We start from the raw sequence: 15,497 nt of genomic DNA, 5'->3' as shown, positions 1-15,497 counted from the left end.
TGCATTTCCATAGACCAATAGAGGATTTTCGCTTTATTTTTAGTTAATATCTTCTTTATTAAATATTTTATCCTGTACTCCCTTCACATTCAGAGTGAACAGAGAACAATTTTTACTCTTGTATACTGTGCAAGACTGGGTGGAGAACAGCTATTCTGTAAGTATTAGAGATTTTTTCTTTAAAAAAAGGTAAAACAAAAAGTCAGACCAGTATGACTTTAACATCTTAATCCCAAATAGTTACTCAGCATATGTTATTGTTGACTGAAAACATTAAGACACCTTAAAACTTCATATGGACTTTCAGTGTCACATAGACTTACTATCAGTCTTGCTTTGACTGTCTTGAAATTGCTTTTCAAGCGATTTTATCTGTTCAAGGAGCTCCTGGCGCTCTTTACTCCAGTCATTCCTTTCGGATGAAAGAAGCTTGAGAAGAGAAGTAAAATTTTTAAATGGAAGGAAATGTAGGAGTAGCTAAGTTACAGAGCTGTAACAATAATAATGTATTAGAGCATTTCATCAGCTGATTATAAATACAAGATGCATTTTTCTTTCAAATTTGATATTTCGATTTCAGATTCACCACGGAAGTCCAATTTAAAAAATATTTCAATATAACTGAAGATGCTACCTTATCTAAAAAGTTCTTTCAGAAGCAACCCACAGCATAGGAGCTGAGACCTACTTCAGAACAGAGCTATCAGAAATGACACTGATCTGGGAAGAAAGCAGGCCTTATTTTCTTTTCTGTGTTAAGTCAAACCTAGCCATTAAGAAAGACTTGTAAATATTTTATAGAGTACGGACATTTCAGTTCCAACTAAGGCAAGTAGTATTTTCAGCATTCTAAAGTTTAAAATTTTCTTGTGAATATTGCTGTTTTCCAGAAATCATGAAGTTGGCCAAAACCCAGCACAGACATCTTGAGTGTCTATTTGCTTATATTTAAGATCAAGCAGGCTCAGAATCACAACATTTAAAGCAACAAAACAAACCCAAACCTGCAGTGTTATGTTAAATGAAGTCCTTGCCTTGCTGTACAGCCCTCAGCTGATGCTATATAAGTTTGTCAAAAGTCAAAATGCAAGTACCACTGCAGACCTCACTAGACACCACAGTGATACGAGTGTGGTAGATCTCACTTTGCCATATAGGCACACTCACATATAGCTCTGTATTATATTGATCTCTCACCTCCTGTATTTGTGCAGAATGATGCTCCAGTTTATTAATATGCTGCTGGAGTTTTATATTCTTGCTTTCCTCTTCATCCAGCTTTGTCTGCATTGTGCTTAGCTGCTCCTGTGACACAACAGATGCCCAAAATTAGAACACCCATCTTGCAGTTATTCTCACATGCCATAGGGCAGTCTGTGCATATTAAATATAAAAATGTCAACTACTTTCTCTTTTTATGACCTGAACCAACAGAAGACAGAACATTCAAAAATAAGCTGCTATCTTAAGTATAGTGCTATACTTAAGCTGATTTCTCCTATTGCTAACTAAACGGCCAGAACACAAGAAAATCCATCAGGGAATACAAGGACTGAATCTAACAAACACATAACACAAACATATATTTATCTGGGAGAAATAAGGCTTTAAAAAGAGGTTACTCAAATATAGGCTAGCTAAATTCCTTCCAGGATCTCTGCACTATAGTAAGCATCAAAGAGGGGTTTTGGCTGTTGTGCCAGGGTTTTACATGCACTGAAGTCAGCTCCAGCTTCTATAGAGTAGTTCAGGTAAGTTTGTAGCACTCTGTGTGACAAAAGACCTTCCCCGCCCTTTAGGAAAGATACAAGACAATTATGGTATAATGGTGGACGAGCAACATTTGGCAGGTTTCTTCAAATAATGCAATATTAGATATTAAGTTTAGGTATTGTTCCAAACGTAGCTGCCACCAGGGACTTACAAAAAAGTTTCCTCAGAAACAAGTGATCAGGTTAAAATAGTAAAAGTTTAAATGCCCTGTGTATCTTAAACTACTTTGATATTCAACTCTCAAAATCCCTTTCAATATTTTCATTGTAAATCCTCTTAAGTACAATGTATAATAAACTGTTTAGTGAATACTTAAGTATTCATCAAGAGCTTCAGCTTCCCATGCAACTTAAAATATATCGGGGTGGGGTGGGTGTGGGTGAAGTATTTCATGCCAAAACCCGCTTTATTATGAAGTTACACATACACTTCAGTTTTTATTCAGAACATTCACCTGTGCCACTTTGAGCTCCTCAGCAAGGGCCTCATATGCTTGTTCATTCATCTCTGGGGGAACTGGCTCTTTCAAGATGTCATCCATCATCTCTTTAGAACACTGAAAATCTTCAGAATGATAATCTAAGATTTCTGGGCTTATTCGCGGCACTAGGCGAGATCTTAGCTGGTAAGCTTTTGTTGGAGTGGTTATGTTCTGTTATAAAGATTACAAAGCAGTCTTTATTTTAACTGTAAAATGGAATCAAGACTTTGCTTATAGAACTATGAAATACAATACCAGACAGAATAAGGAAATCACATGCTCAAAGTGGTTAGTTGTAAACCTCTATACTTTTTCGGATTTGTCATCTGATTACAGTAGCAGTCATTCTCTAAGCATTTCAGAACAAAAAAAGAGCAGCATATCTGCTTTATCACATATGGATTACATGCCAGAAAGCTAGTTAGGTTAAGGGGTCATACAAATGAAGGTCTATGTTCTCACACAACTCAGGAGTAAGTATGCATGGTTTTAAATATACTTATTCTCCTACCTTAAGAGTTTCTCTGTGGAGCTTATGTAACTGAGAGACTTCTCGGCGCTTGTGTGCTTTGGTTGCCTCCAGAATGTTTTCAAGATGTTGATTTGCTTTCTGAAGGGACTGAAGCTCTGATTCCAGTTCCATATGCTTTTTCCTATTTAGGAAGTATTTTACTACTGTCAAAACGTCAGTATGCCCTCCCATCAGTAAGATTAAGCTGCAGTATTTCCAATGAGCTAACTGAAGCTGAACTCTTGCCCAAACATCGAAATTATATTATTTTGAGAAGAAAGCCACCACTGCTGTATTAAAAATTAAAAAGCTAAGCAGCTTATTTGTGCTTGCATAGTGAAGCAAGCAGGTGGATAACTAAACGTGTCAGAAAAAATCCATTACACGGTAAGATATAAGCTGAGAGCTCTGCAATTCCTGTTATGAGAAAGTGATATCACCCATACCAATAGGGTTTTAAGCTTTAACAATGTTATCCAGTTATATGAGAAGTCTGAACCAGTGCTTGCCAGGATTAAAAAAAAAAATCATTTAAAGTTGGTTTGGTTTGTGGTTTTTTTTTTTCCCCTCTGAAGTGCTGCTCTGTTAAGATTATTTTGCCCTCTAAGAGTACCTTAACTGAAATCCAACAGTTGAGCAGAAATGTAGGAATAATTTTCATTAGGTATTTTGTAGAGCTACATGCTGTTACTGTGATAGTTGACCTTACTGACATAATTGTAGGGTCAAAGTCTACAGGCAAAAGGAAATACACTATTTCATCTTTTGGCAGTTTAATGCTATCGCTTTCCCTCATGTTTTTAGCATCTGCAGCACAACTTAAGGAACAGAATGGAACTTCAGTTCTGACTGCTATGGGACAACAGAAAAATTAGTATACATAGAGTGAAATTTAACAATTTCACAAAATCAACTTATTCAGTTACAGCATACAGTTACACTTGCATGTAAAATTAAGCAGCCAGTTACTCTGAAACTGGAAACAAGTTTAAAATTTTGTGTAACCCAGAGGTGAATCCAGAGGCTCAAAAGCACGCTTCTCTTACTGCACTCCACTAAAATGTCAGTATCCGATAATAAAAATGCATTCCACTATCAAGAAAATCAAGACATGCACAAAACATGGAATACATAAACTAGCAATACATTGAATGGGAAGGAAAATAATGTAATTAATATACAAAGATATAAATAAACCATTGTAACTAATGATACAGGACAATAGATGGATTGCTGAATTGATATACTCAGTAGATCATAACATTACGATTTATAAAGTCTTAGATTTCTGTGTAGCAAATGCTATGAATGAAAATACAGATTTGTACAATTGCCTGAATGAGCAAAAAGGACATGACAAACCTACTTGAAAAAAAAAAAGTGGGGAGACAAAAATGGAAATATCTTGTACCCAATGCTTCTAGAATTACCCTCTAGATTCACTGAAATCCATGAAAAGCCGCAGTGTTAGGTACAAGCTAAAAATAAATATAATAAAAAATCAGGTCCCTTTTGCCTTCCAGGTTTACATTATGTTTGCTGGAAATGCAATTATTTTTCTTGTATCTCCAGTAACAGGTTCTGAATTTTTCAGAAATGGGATTGATCAAGTTAAGCCATGTATTAGTCACTTGCAGATTAAGATATATATATACACACACACCCCGAAGGTATTACTCAGGCCTTTCGTGTTACCTTGTGCTACCCTCAAGGAGAACACTGACAGTAACTTCTTTGCTACACTAGTAAGGACAAAGTAGACCCTTATGTTATGTTTGGATGCCAAAGCAAATGGACATGAATGAACTATTGATATCGTGTCTTTGCTCTAATTTTAACTAAATCCCTGTTCCAATTACAAGTCTCAAAAATGGTACTATTGCCTTCTTATTCTTTAAAGTGGAGGCAAAAAGTTAACCAACAGGTTAGCTAGAGTTTTTTGGGGTGCTTTGATTCTATGTTTATGGTGGCTCAAAAGTGCAGTCTTAAAGAGGTTATATTAAAAACTACTATTGCACTAAACCAAACAAAAACCCCAAAATACCCCCCAAACTCATCAACTGAGTTCTTGTCACTGTTTCCATCTCTAATATTTCATTTACTGAAAAATACTTGCTCAACACGGAAACTAAGCCAAACTCTCCCTGTCCTGTTAAGCAGGTGATTATCAGAATTCCAGGGTATGTGCATCTCCTGCATGTTGTGAAGCATTGTTTTGTATCTTAGCATCAAGAGCTTTCAGAAAGACAAATCGGCAACAGTGCAGACATGCCTTCAGACTGCATCATGGTTGTTTCCTAGTCTGGGAGTGACTGAGTTCAACATGAACATATTCTGTGTGCGTGCCATTTTTAACCTGGCCCTCTCTTATGTGCAGAGAACAAACTTATTCTGTATATTCAGGACCTGAGACTAACTTTAAAAGATCAATATAAGTAATTATTTATAGACATTTAATTAAAGGCATTTCTATACTGTCTTGTCTCACTTGGTTAGCTCTTTAAATTCTTCATATTCTTGTTTTGAACTTGCCAGTTCACTCTGAGTCTGCAGCAGGCGTGCTTTCAACCTTTCAACAGATGCCAGTGAACCTTCCACTGATACGGTGGTGGAATATAAATGATGACCTAAAGAACAAACATACACCCTCTGAAATCACAGAGTAGCCCACATATCTTAAGTTTTACTAAAATGGAAGCATTTGTAGGCTTTTGAACAGCATAGCAACAATTGAGATTGAACAAAATGGGTATCAGCAACAGTCCACATGAAAACCAGTGGCATAAGTAATATTACTGCAGTCTTCACGACAACTAAGGACAACAAAATGAGATTATGGATGGTGGTCACAAGATGCACAAGAATCCAAATCCCCTGTTGCTGTGTTTGCTTGAAGGCCAACATAAAATGAAGTAAACCTGATTTATCAGTCTTCAGGTATCACTTTGAAGAAGGCGAAAGTACATCAAGACAAACATTTTCACACTATGCTGCACAACATAGAAATACAGTAAGCTTATTTAGCTGAAAAACATGAGCATATATTTACCTCCAGTATTTTTCTCTGTGGTTGAAGCTTCCAAAAAAGCTTTCTCTAGTTCTGTAATGGTCTGAGCATCAATTTCTTGAGCCTTTTTAACTGACTGTAAAGAACGAAGTCTTTTATTCTCCTCTCTCAGGTTATGGTTCTCCATGGCATACTTTGCAATTCGTGGATGTTGCTCCATCTGTGATAAGCAGTATTTTATTCAACAGTTTTTATTTTCCAGACAATGCTATACATATCTAGCTGTGCTCTACTACCTTTAATAAGCATTAAATTTTAATGGAAGAGGAAAAAAAGAAACAGGTATTCCCTACAGTGGTTAAAACTGCCCCAATTTTTTTTTTTTGTTAGTCTTCTTACTCCCTTGGAATCTGCTCTCAAAAGAGACAGTGGGTTTACATTTTATGTATTTATTCTTTTACTAGTAATAAAGCAGTAGAAGCTTTTCTTGCTTCCCTTGACAACCCATTTCAGTCTCAACTTTGAGTTTTGGCTTTAACACTGTGATAGTAATATTCCTATAGTCCATTGTAACGTTTCTGTGGTCCTTCAATGACTGTCCTGACTTCTGTACTTTTTTCTGCCCTTCACTTTGGAGCTCAGTTATGAGCTACAAATTCAAGCTGGTCTTTTAATACATCTACTCCTTTTTCTACTCCTATATCCTACTTGTGCTTGGAGGAAATTTTTTTTTTTAAAGATCTGCCTTCTCTCTTGAGCTTTTTCATTCTTCAAAAATACCTTGCAAAAGATATCACACCTACCGAAATCATGAATAACCTAAAGCCTCAGGTATTACTTTGCTACTTCCCTTCCTCAAACAGCTCCAAGACAGCATCACCCCTGATTGGCCGATCTAGCATCTGTGTTATTATCCTTCAGAAACCTGCTGTATTACTTGGATCCTGCCATCCTTCCCTTTCAACAGATGTCATGGAGCTATAAAGTCTCCCATAAGAATGGGGATTTGTGATTTAGAGACCTCATTGAGTTACTTAAAGGAGGCTTAGTCCTCTGCCTAACGCAGATCAGGTGGCCTGTACCAAGCTCCCATCATGATGACATCGCCCTTACTAGCCTTTCCTCTTACGCAAAGTCACAAGCTCTAAACCCACCAGTTTCCCCTTCCACAGGGAAACTCCATGCATTTGAGATGTTTCTTTACAGGAACCCACCACCCATCCTCTTTTTCTCCTGTCTGCCTTTCCTAAAACGTCTGTATCCACCCATCACAGAACTCCATCACATGAGCTATTCTCACACAATAAAATTGTTCTAGAAAGAAAAAAAACCAGAGACTTGCCTGTTCTCTGAGTGTCTGCAATTCCTCCCTCAATTCACTGAGAAGATCATCTTGCTCTTTTGGCATTAAACTTCCACCAGCCTCTTTATGTAATCTCTCCAAGCGAACAATATGGTCTTCACGGAATTTAACTATCATTTTATTGGACTGAATAAACTTCTCCTTCTTGGCACACAGATCTTCTAGTTGAGCAATTTTTTCTAATAAATTCTTAGAAAGTACATACACAGATTGCCAGGAAAGTGACAGTTATATTAGATGAATTTTTAAGGTGCCCATAAGACATACACAAATCACGCAGAACTCAGTTAATAATTTTGTGAATACACAGACTATTATATTCATTTGGAGCAGATCTGTAGAGAGCAACAGCTCATACCAAGAAGCCAAATTACACACTATATTGCAAAAACTTTACTTAGAAGCTCCAATATGATCCTGTAGACTAAGTATTCAGTTAAGCATATCAGGTGCATCCCTAGACTGCTTGTTTTAGTTAATTTTCTTAAAAAAAAAAAATCAATTTTGAATGATTCAACACTGCAACATGACATGAACCAAAGCACAATAAAATGGGGATGACAGGGAGATTTACTTCAAAAAACTCAATGTTGATCCAAACACTCAAAGATGCACTCAAAATTAAGTAAAAGGGAGGTTTGTTGTTCTGCTCAAGTTTATTAGAAAACCCACCCCTAAAAGGAAACATACTAGGAAAGCTAACCTATGGCTTGTCTGAATTTGAAAGTTTTTGTCTTAAATGACATTTGACTAGTTCCCTTATTACCAAACCTTATCTTTGGACAGGTTATTTTTATTTGAAAATGAGAGTACCCAGAATAAGCTTCAAAATACTAGTGCTTTCTTACCTTCTTTTCACCTTCTGATTTCTCCCAGAACAACATTGCTTCAAGAAAGTTACTCCTGTAATTTATGTTCTTCTTCCCCTTTTCAACACCACCTGTAGGGTAAGTCAAAGAAACAAACGCCATATTTATTAACACACCAGTTAATCAGGTTTTCCTACATACATAATGTGACAGTTTTGTAAAGAAAGTTTAACTAAATTCTGTGAACAATATAATTCCTCTAAGATCATGAGCCATACCCAGAGCAAAGAAGTTTAGACTGTAATTCTTAATCACCTGCAAGTGCCGATAAAGAACAGAGTCAATATACTTAACTGAATAATAACAAAGTTGTTCAAGCATTAAACGGCTTTATGATGAACTTTTCTGAGAATAAAAGAATCTGTTTGTTCAGCTGAGTATATCTATAAAATGCAAAATCCCTCTGAAATTTATTTGGTAACACTAAGCCATTATTAGCATTATTATTACAGTTTGTACATATTAAAAATTGACTAACTGGCTTATGAGAAGGAAATTCAGGAAAATAGGCGTGAATTAAGTGGACAATTAGTGATTTAATCTGGAAGGAAAGCGTCCACACAAGGGATTGAAAGGCCTTAACTAATCCACCTCAGAAATGAATTCAGAATAGCTTTCTTGGATATCCTCATGCAGGCAAGGCTACTTATTTATAGAATGCTAATCACCAGATTATCTAGGAGCATAACAACTACCCTATTATAATTCAATATATTGAAAAATGCCATCATGTTTTAAAATAGGTAGTAAGCAGATTTCATATTTGTGTGACCAAATGTTATAAACATGATTTAACAGTATAGACTAAATACAGCTCTGGTACATTAGGTTCAGCATAAAACCTCTTTTCAGTGTTTAAGCATCATCACTTGCTTTCCCTCAGAACTCTATCACAAGTCTAACAACGTTTTTGAGCCCTCTGTCAATATTCATGTATTCACAGACAGCAATTCAGTGCCCCACATAATCACTGACTTGTTTTTACTGGTTAAATGTGTATGCTCACAGAGAAGTAGTTTTTCCTTAGGAAAACTCAACCACAGATGCTTTACATTAGACAAGTTTTTCTAACTTCTGTAGTAACTTCTATTGTTGTATCTTCTATTTCTTGGCAAGGTCAGGAAAGAGTTGACTTAGGATCACAGTAAGAGTTAGAAGACCAAGTTTACTACCTTGTAATCAAACATTACAAGGTAGCGTATTTCAGTGAGAAGTATACATAGTAGAAAGGTATGCTGGGTTCTATACTGCAGATGTAGTGGGCTAGTGAAAAGCTACTGGAAGAAAAAGGTTACATATTGATAAAAGCCCCTTTACCATCTTACATGGAAACAGGTCTTTTATCAAAAGATAAACATTCTTCTTAGAATCTTCCTGAAGGGGCAAAAAGGGAAGGGGGGGGGAGGGAAATCCAGTCCCGAGCTTAAAAAGAATGCAGATTCAATTGGCATTATCAACACGTTAATGCCCTCTCTCCAACCTAAAAGTACAAGCAATCACACATAAACTTTTGGTTTCTTAAAGGAATAGGCAGCATACCTTTTAGACACTGGAAGTGTATTCTACATATTCTACAAAAGAAACATAGCCCTGTACACAAACTGACAAGAGGAAGAAAATAAAAATCACAATTTCTGCAAAATATTAGATACAAATACAGGCAATGGGATCCATAAGACAAAGGCAACCTCTGTAGGTCAGTCCCTACAAAAATATTAATTGTTCAGAAACTTAATGAATTATATAAGGCTCCAACACTCTAGGCTAAAGAAGTAGCAAATTCTTTCTCCTTCACTTCCAACTCTTACCCTCTGATACAGAAATATCATGCATAGACGGCACTGAAGTAAGGTGTGCAAGCTGCTCTTTCAGCTTCTTGACCTCAGCTTGCAGTTGGCTCACATTCCCTTGTGTGTCTTCATTCACCACAGCCTTTCATAAATATGTTAAGAGAAAATTAGGAAGAGGTACAAATAAAAAAAGTAATCTTATATTTTATAGGAAAAAAGAAAAGTCAAAGACTGCAAAGCAACAAAACTACTACTAAGAAGTTTTCCATCTTAGGAGAGGAAGAGCAACATTCAATTTACTGAGAAACCAGTAAGCTGTACTTTAGCTAAAAACATCAGTTAAAAATTTTAACCTTTTCTGTGGAATTTTCTCTGGAGCTTTTTGACCAACAAAGCTAAGCAGTATTTGTCAAAGGCAGTAGTTTCTAGCCAGATAGCAACATACTTTTAAAACCCACTCATGAGACATTATGTTTTAGGAATTAACACATATAAAAACTAGATGCACTGAAATACCATTCAATCTAACCTTTTATAATGACAATTTTAATTTCTAGCGCAGATTTACTTACTTTATCCAATGAAGCCCTCAGGGAACAAGCAATGAACACACACTATTATCAGCCATTAACTAGTCCCCGACTGTTAGATTCTCTATTCATAATGAAAAGCAAACTAATCCTTTTCAAAAATCATGTTGTAAACATTTAGGAAAGCAAATTCAGGATTTTAAAATAAGTTATATTCACTTAAATTAGTGAAAGCACAAGAGTATTTCAATTATTTCAGTCAACTGCAATGATGCTATCCTGTTTGCAGATGTGTGGTTTAAATGACAAGAAATCATTTCTTGCAACAATAAAGACACTGAGTACCTCTCTTACCTTGTTTTTGATCAACTTTGCTCGCTGAGCAAAATTAAGAGTAGACAGTGTTTCACCAAAACACCTGGATCCTGGATGAACATTTGCAATTATACATGTTTTCGCATTACCACCAAGAGAATCCTATTTAAAAACACAGAAGTTAGTTTTATTTGCATGTTTTGAAGCCAACCCCTAAGATATACTGTGTATCCCTTCAAACAAACTGCAGAAGGGGTTTAACAAATCTCCATGCTACTTAAGTTTCTGAATTCTATTTCAAACATGGGTATAAAGGATGTGACTGTAAACGAAGACTTTATCTGGCTTTTCAAAACCCTGATTCTATGTTACTAATCAACAATTTGAGATATTTGTTACACCTGAACAACAGAGAGAAGAAAAAAAAGAAAAAATTCAGGGAATAAAGTAGATATTTCACTTTCATTTTGGTCATTAGCAGATTGGTATTCACACTGTTTTGAACATCAGCCTCTTGATTGTTCCAACTGATCTTCTGGTGGCAATTGCCAAACAAACAAACAAAATCACAAAACAACAGATTCTTGACCAAGGATGTAAGAGAAACCTCTCCCTTTTAAATGCATGTCTTCAAATACCTCTGTGCCATTAGACAAGTAGCTCTCAAGTCTCTGGAGAAAGCAACAGTTTTACCTAAGATGCTAAAAGCCTAGTACCACAACATCGCCCACAAGCCTCAATGGCATTCTCTGTCTAATAGAAAAGGTCACGTTTGTGGACTTCTTTGCAGTACAACCACCTAAAAATATAACCACTTAAGAAAGTAACAGCTCATATAGTTGCAATTCTCTTCCAATTTCTATGTATTTTGGGTTGCCTTGGAAGAACAGAATCCTTCAGAGGCTCATGATTCTTAAGATCTACATAGAACAGGGATGGAACGATTGGGAAATTTTGCTGTGATCACAACAATACCATGTTGTACATAATATAGTGTTTGTGTTACAAGTACTATATTATAATATAAAAATATATTACAGATATTATTTGTTACTGTTCACAGAATTTCCACAAGTGCATACAACAAATCTTTGGCTGCTTCCATCTTTGTTTTCTGTTCATCTTGAAAAGAGCCCATAAGCTCTCCTGTAGGAAACTGCGAATTTACCTAATTCCTAAATCATACCAACACTTAGCACACATAGACTAATTCTGAAAATCCTGTCAAATGTTTCAACATGTGTAAGTATTACATAGTGTTACACAGTACTTCCCAAATTATAGGGATGAAAACTTGCAAATATGTAAAAGGAAGTTATATGCATAAATAAATTTGTCTTCAGTTAACAGCAATAAATCGACTATAAGTCTGTTTAGGTAAAGAGATATTTTCCAGGCTTTCTTCTACTTGCCCAATATTGAAACAAGTTTTTAAATGCTCTCAAGTTCACCTTTTTAGAGTAAAAAAACCAACAACCCAACCGAAACATATTTTTTCCACACCCCAAGTAGCATATGAACTCCAGAGGATATATACCCGTAACAAAAAAGTGAGCTTGGAATCCCGGTAACAAATGTGTCTCTGTTTTCCATTACCCACATCAACAAGTGCTGTGATTACTTGGCCCAGGCAGCTTAGTGATCGATTTATGTTACCTGCTTCCTAAAAAAAAAAAAAAGACAAGGCAACAAAAGTGAACAGATTTGATGGATGGAACAGGGCAGTGGATCTGAAAGAAGAAAGATCCCACAGATATTACAGAACTAACCTTCAACCTCAGTCCTTCTGTATGGGTGTCTTTCTGTCTCTCAGATCCTGCCAAGTCTACCAGGTTGAGCAGGGAAGACCGAATGTTAACAACATCATTGTTTTTCTCCATGGATTCCACTGTGATAGTGAAAACTGCATGTGATCGTGAGGATTCTCTGTTCATTGAGGTTGATGCTACACGACGGTTTCTCCAGCCCATAGTTAATACCTAAGCATGAAAAAGATGTCAAATAATATCAAGTATCTCAGACTGTATCCAGTATTTACATACAGGTGACATAAACATTAGGAAGCATATTTCAGTGTGACAGCTTTTAAAAATCTCAAGGACTTTTTAAACTTTTTTTTTTCCAATAGAAGTATTTTGGAAGTGCAAAAATATAGCTACAGTCCAGCTTAATAAAACCACTAATTATAATATTAACTTCTTTCCTCCAAGAGTGCCATTGCCATTTGAAAGCATAACATACACAACACTGGTATATGTTAGCAGTACACAAGAAAAAAAAATTAAAGTCACAGTAGTACTATGTGTAGGTGTCTCATTCATGGAGAAATAAACCTGACAATTTCTGGAACACACAGCACATAATTAGCAGGACATGTAAGTTTTCTGTTGTTATTTCAGAGATGTGTAGGGCAAGAATTAGAGGAGGATTACTGCAATTGCAATTCATATATTCCAAACTCCAGAATTATATGATTTCTTACATGTGTGGGATAGTCAGGAAGCATTGCCTAGAAACAGCTTTTTACACTGTTTTTTTGGAGGATGGAGATAGGGGAAGAAGGTGTACAGATACCATGCAAAAAAACTGTGTGCTTTAATCAAAGAGGAATATTTACCAAATATGCATCAAGATAAATAATCCAAACACTAAAAAGTGACAAAAAATACCTGGTATGCTTCAGCAGCAGATGACAACACCTGTTCAACGGCACCATCAACAAAGACTCCCTTCTTGATATGTTCTCTGAGAAAGAGTCCAGCTGAAGCAGAATCTAGCAAGTCAAATATCTGCTCATTGTAGATTTCAATAAATGAGCATTTGCAGAGAAAACTCTTTCCACTGCCAGCCTGAAAAACACAGTAATTTACACTTTAAACATATTGGTTTTATTATGTCTTGCACTATATGACAGTGAGTATCTTTTTGTGCATATCTGAAGCTACTAGTTTGCATATATATTATGCATATTATGCATTTCTGATACCCAGATGACACCCAGAAACCAAGATGCATTTTTAGGCTCAAAATATAAGCACACTTGTGTCTGAAGAAAATGTACTCTAATTTGGTAGAGTACTAGACAGAAGTGTTTCTCATTAATAAATTTGATGCAAGACAGCAATAATCCTGAAAACTTAACTGCTACACACTGGGCTTACCAAACAGCCTTAGCTCATCTTTAATGCGAGGCATTACTTTCATTGCAATAATAAGTATAAAATAGATTTACCTTTTCTTTTTCACGTTCAATTAGAAAAAATAAGTATTCAAAGCTCCGTGGAATTACACCTCTCAGACTGTGAGTGAAGTTATCAGAATCAGATGGCCCTAAAGAGATTTTTTTATTAAAATTAGTTAGTACCACTCAAGAATAATGGTTGATCTTTTCAAAATGTCATTATAGAAGACTTCAGCAACCAGGCTTTATCCAGTTTATGGCAAAACCACAGAAGACATGCAATAAAATTCACTTTCAAGATCTAAGATAATATTCCATAATCAGATTTATATGTCGTTTTAAAAATGCTTGTGAAAGTTTATTTTACCCATCCATAGGTTACCTAATTCTAAAACAGTATCAACGACTTGGACTTCCATAGAAAACATATACGGATGTGCAAGTACATCAATACAGCTACCTTAACCGTGATTTGAAGAACCACAAGGATGGGGTAGATTTGTCCCCATGTTTAGTTCATTTCTATGTAGTCCTTGAAAACATGTCGGCCAAACTGGTTTTGGTTATTTCAGTAACTTTCTATAATCAAGTACAATATTAATGCATTTAAAATCACCACTGAAAAAGAACAAGGTTACAAGGGATCTCTTCATATACAGAGAGGCCTTGAATTCCTAGTGGGGTAGGAAGCAGTTATTTTAAAAATCCCACCATACCTTAATATGGAAGACCCTTGCATACTAGAATATTTTTCTACACATGCAAGGGATATCAGCCAAACAGGGAAACCAGTAGAATACTAATTTTTGAGAAAATTTACTAAGAGTGCTTGATTTAACTGAAAAGCTTCTGTTAAAAACAGAAAACAAATCTACATCTTCAAAAAACATAGATAAAGAGTACCTATACTTCACTCTTCTTGATATAAAGCAAGAACAACTGCACTGAGCACTACACCATATCTTAAGCCTTAAAGTTACCTGCAAGACGACAAAAATCTAAGTCATCTCTGGTGTTTAAGCAGGACAATGTTTTAACTCAAGACAAAAAAAATACATTAAGAAACCACTCTCTCATCCACTTACCCATCATAGTAAAGGTTTTTCCTGACCCAGTCTGGCCACTAACAAAAAAAAAAAAGGTCAGATAAATTCAGAACCAGAATAGAGTTTTATTGATCTGCATCTTTTAAGGAGAACTCACAGCTTAAAATAAAACAAAAAAAATTTTCTAAACTGAAGATAAAAAGAGACAGGCAAGCTGAGAAATCAGTCAGCTAAAAAGGTATAAAAAGAGAACAACTAATTTGACCATGAAATTCTGTTAGATGTATCACCTTTTCTTTCCCCCACCACCCACCATTTTCTTCCTTATTTCTGTTGGAAAGGGAAATAGTGGAACTCAGCATTAAAATGAAGGCTTTCAAATATATACATTAAACTAATTTTTGGGTCAATCTATTGAGTTTTATGTCACTCAACAGTATGCATAAACCCAAACCAAGAAAGATACTTTTAAGTTGAATATATCTTTTTTTTTTCCACCATAGTTATTAATCACGCTAGAGAAACTTCAAGGCAATTTCACTTAATTTTTCCACGTTTTTATATTGTGACAAAGTAGTCTTCACTTCAGTTTTGCAAATGCTGTGCTAGGCTAAAAACCCAGTAAGGTTTT

The 15,497-nt window shown here is 35.6% G+C and overlaps 2 protein-coding genes across 3 annotated transcripts in view; one reads left to right on the top strand and one right to left on the bottom strand.

Moving 5' to 3' along the window:
* The window catches only part of KIAA1143 (KIAA1143 ortholog), a 259,367-nt gene that overhangs the window by 175,609 nt on the left and 68,261 nt on the right, over positions 1-15,497 (top strand). The gene's annotated exons all lie outside the window — the stretch shown is intronic.
* KIF15 (kinesin family member 15) overlaps positions 1-15,497 on the bottom strand; it is a 43,108-nt gene that overhangs the window by 22,834 nt on the left and 4,777 nt on the right. The window contains exons 5-19 of one of the 2 annotated variants that reach the window (XM_064444065.1): positions 14,906-14,943; positions 13,872-13,969; positions 13,309-13,488; positions 12,409-12,618; positions 12,177-12,302; positions 10,679-10,801; positions 9,813-9,936; positions 7,984-8,075; positions 7,115-7,324; positions 5,815-5,992; positions 5,254-5,392; positions 2,766-2,907; positions 2,228-2,425; positions 1,198-1,305; positions 324-429 (exon numbers count right to left, since the gene is read on the bottom strand). In XM_064444065.1, the coding sequence (XP_064300135.1) occupies positions 324-429; positions 1,198-1,305; positions 2,228-2,425; positions 2,766-2,907; positions 5,254-5,392; positions 5,815-5,992; positions 7,115-7,324; positions 7,984-8,075; positions 9,813-9,936; positions 10,679-10,801; positions 12,177-12,302; positions 12,409-12,618; positions 13,309-13,488; positions 13,872-13,969; positions 14,906-14,943 (2,072 nt within the window). The remainder of the gene's footprint in view (positions 1-323; positions 430-1,197; positions 1,306-2,227; positions 2,426-2,765; positions 2,908-5,253; positions 5,393-5,814; positions 5,993-7,114; positions 7,325-7,983; positions 8,076-9,812; positions 9,937-10,678; positions 10,802-12,176; positions 12,303-12,408; positions 12,619-13,308; positions 13,489-13,871; positions 13,970-14,905; positions 14,944-15,497) is intronic. The other variant, XM_064444066.1, reaches the window with a different exon arrangement.

Source organism: Phalacrocorax carbo, chromosome 2 (assembly GCF_963921805.1).
Source record: "Phalacrocorax carbo chromosome 2, bPhaCar2.1, whole genome shotgun sequence".
NCBI classification, from domain to species: domain Eukaryota; kingdom Metazoa; phylum Chordata; class Aves; order Suliformes; family Phalacrocoracidae; genus Phalacrocorax; species Phalacrocorax carbo.
Note: the sequence above shows the minus strand (reverse complement) of the source record. Positions and strands in the feature narration are given on the sequence as shown.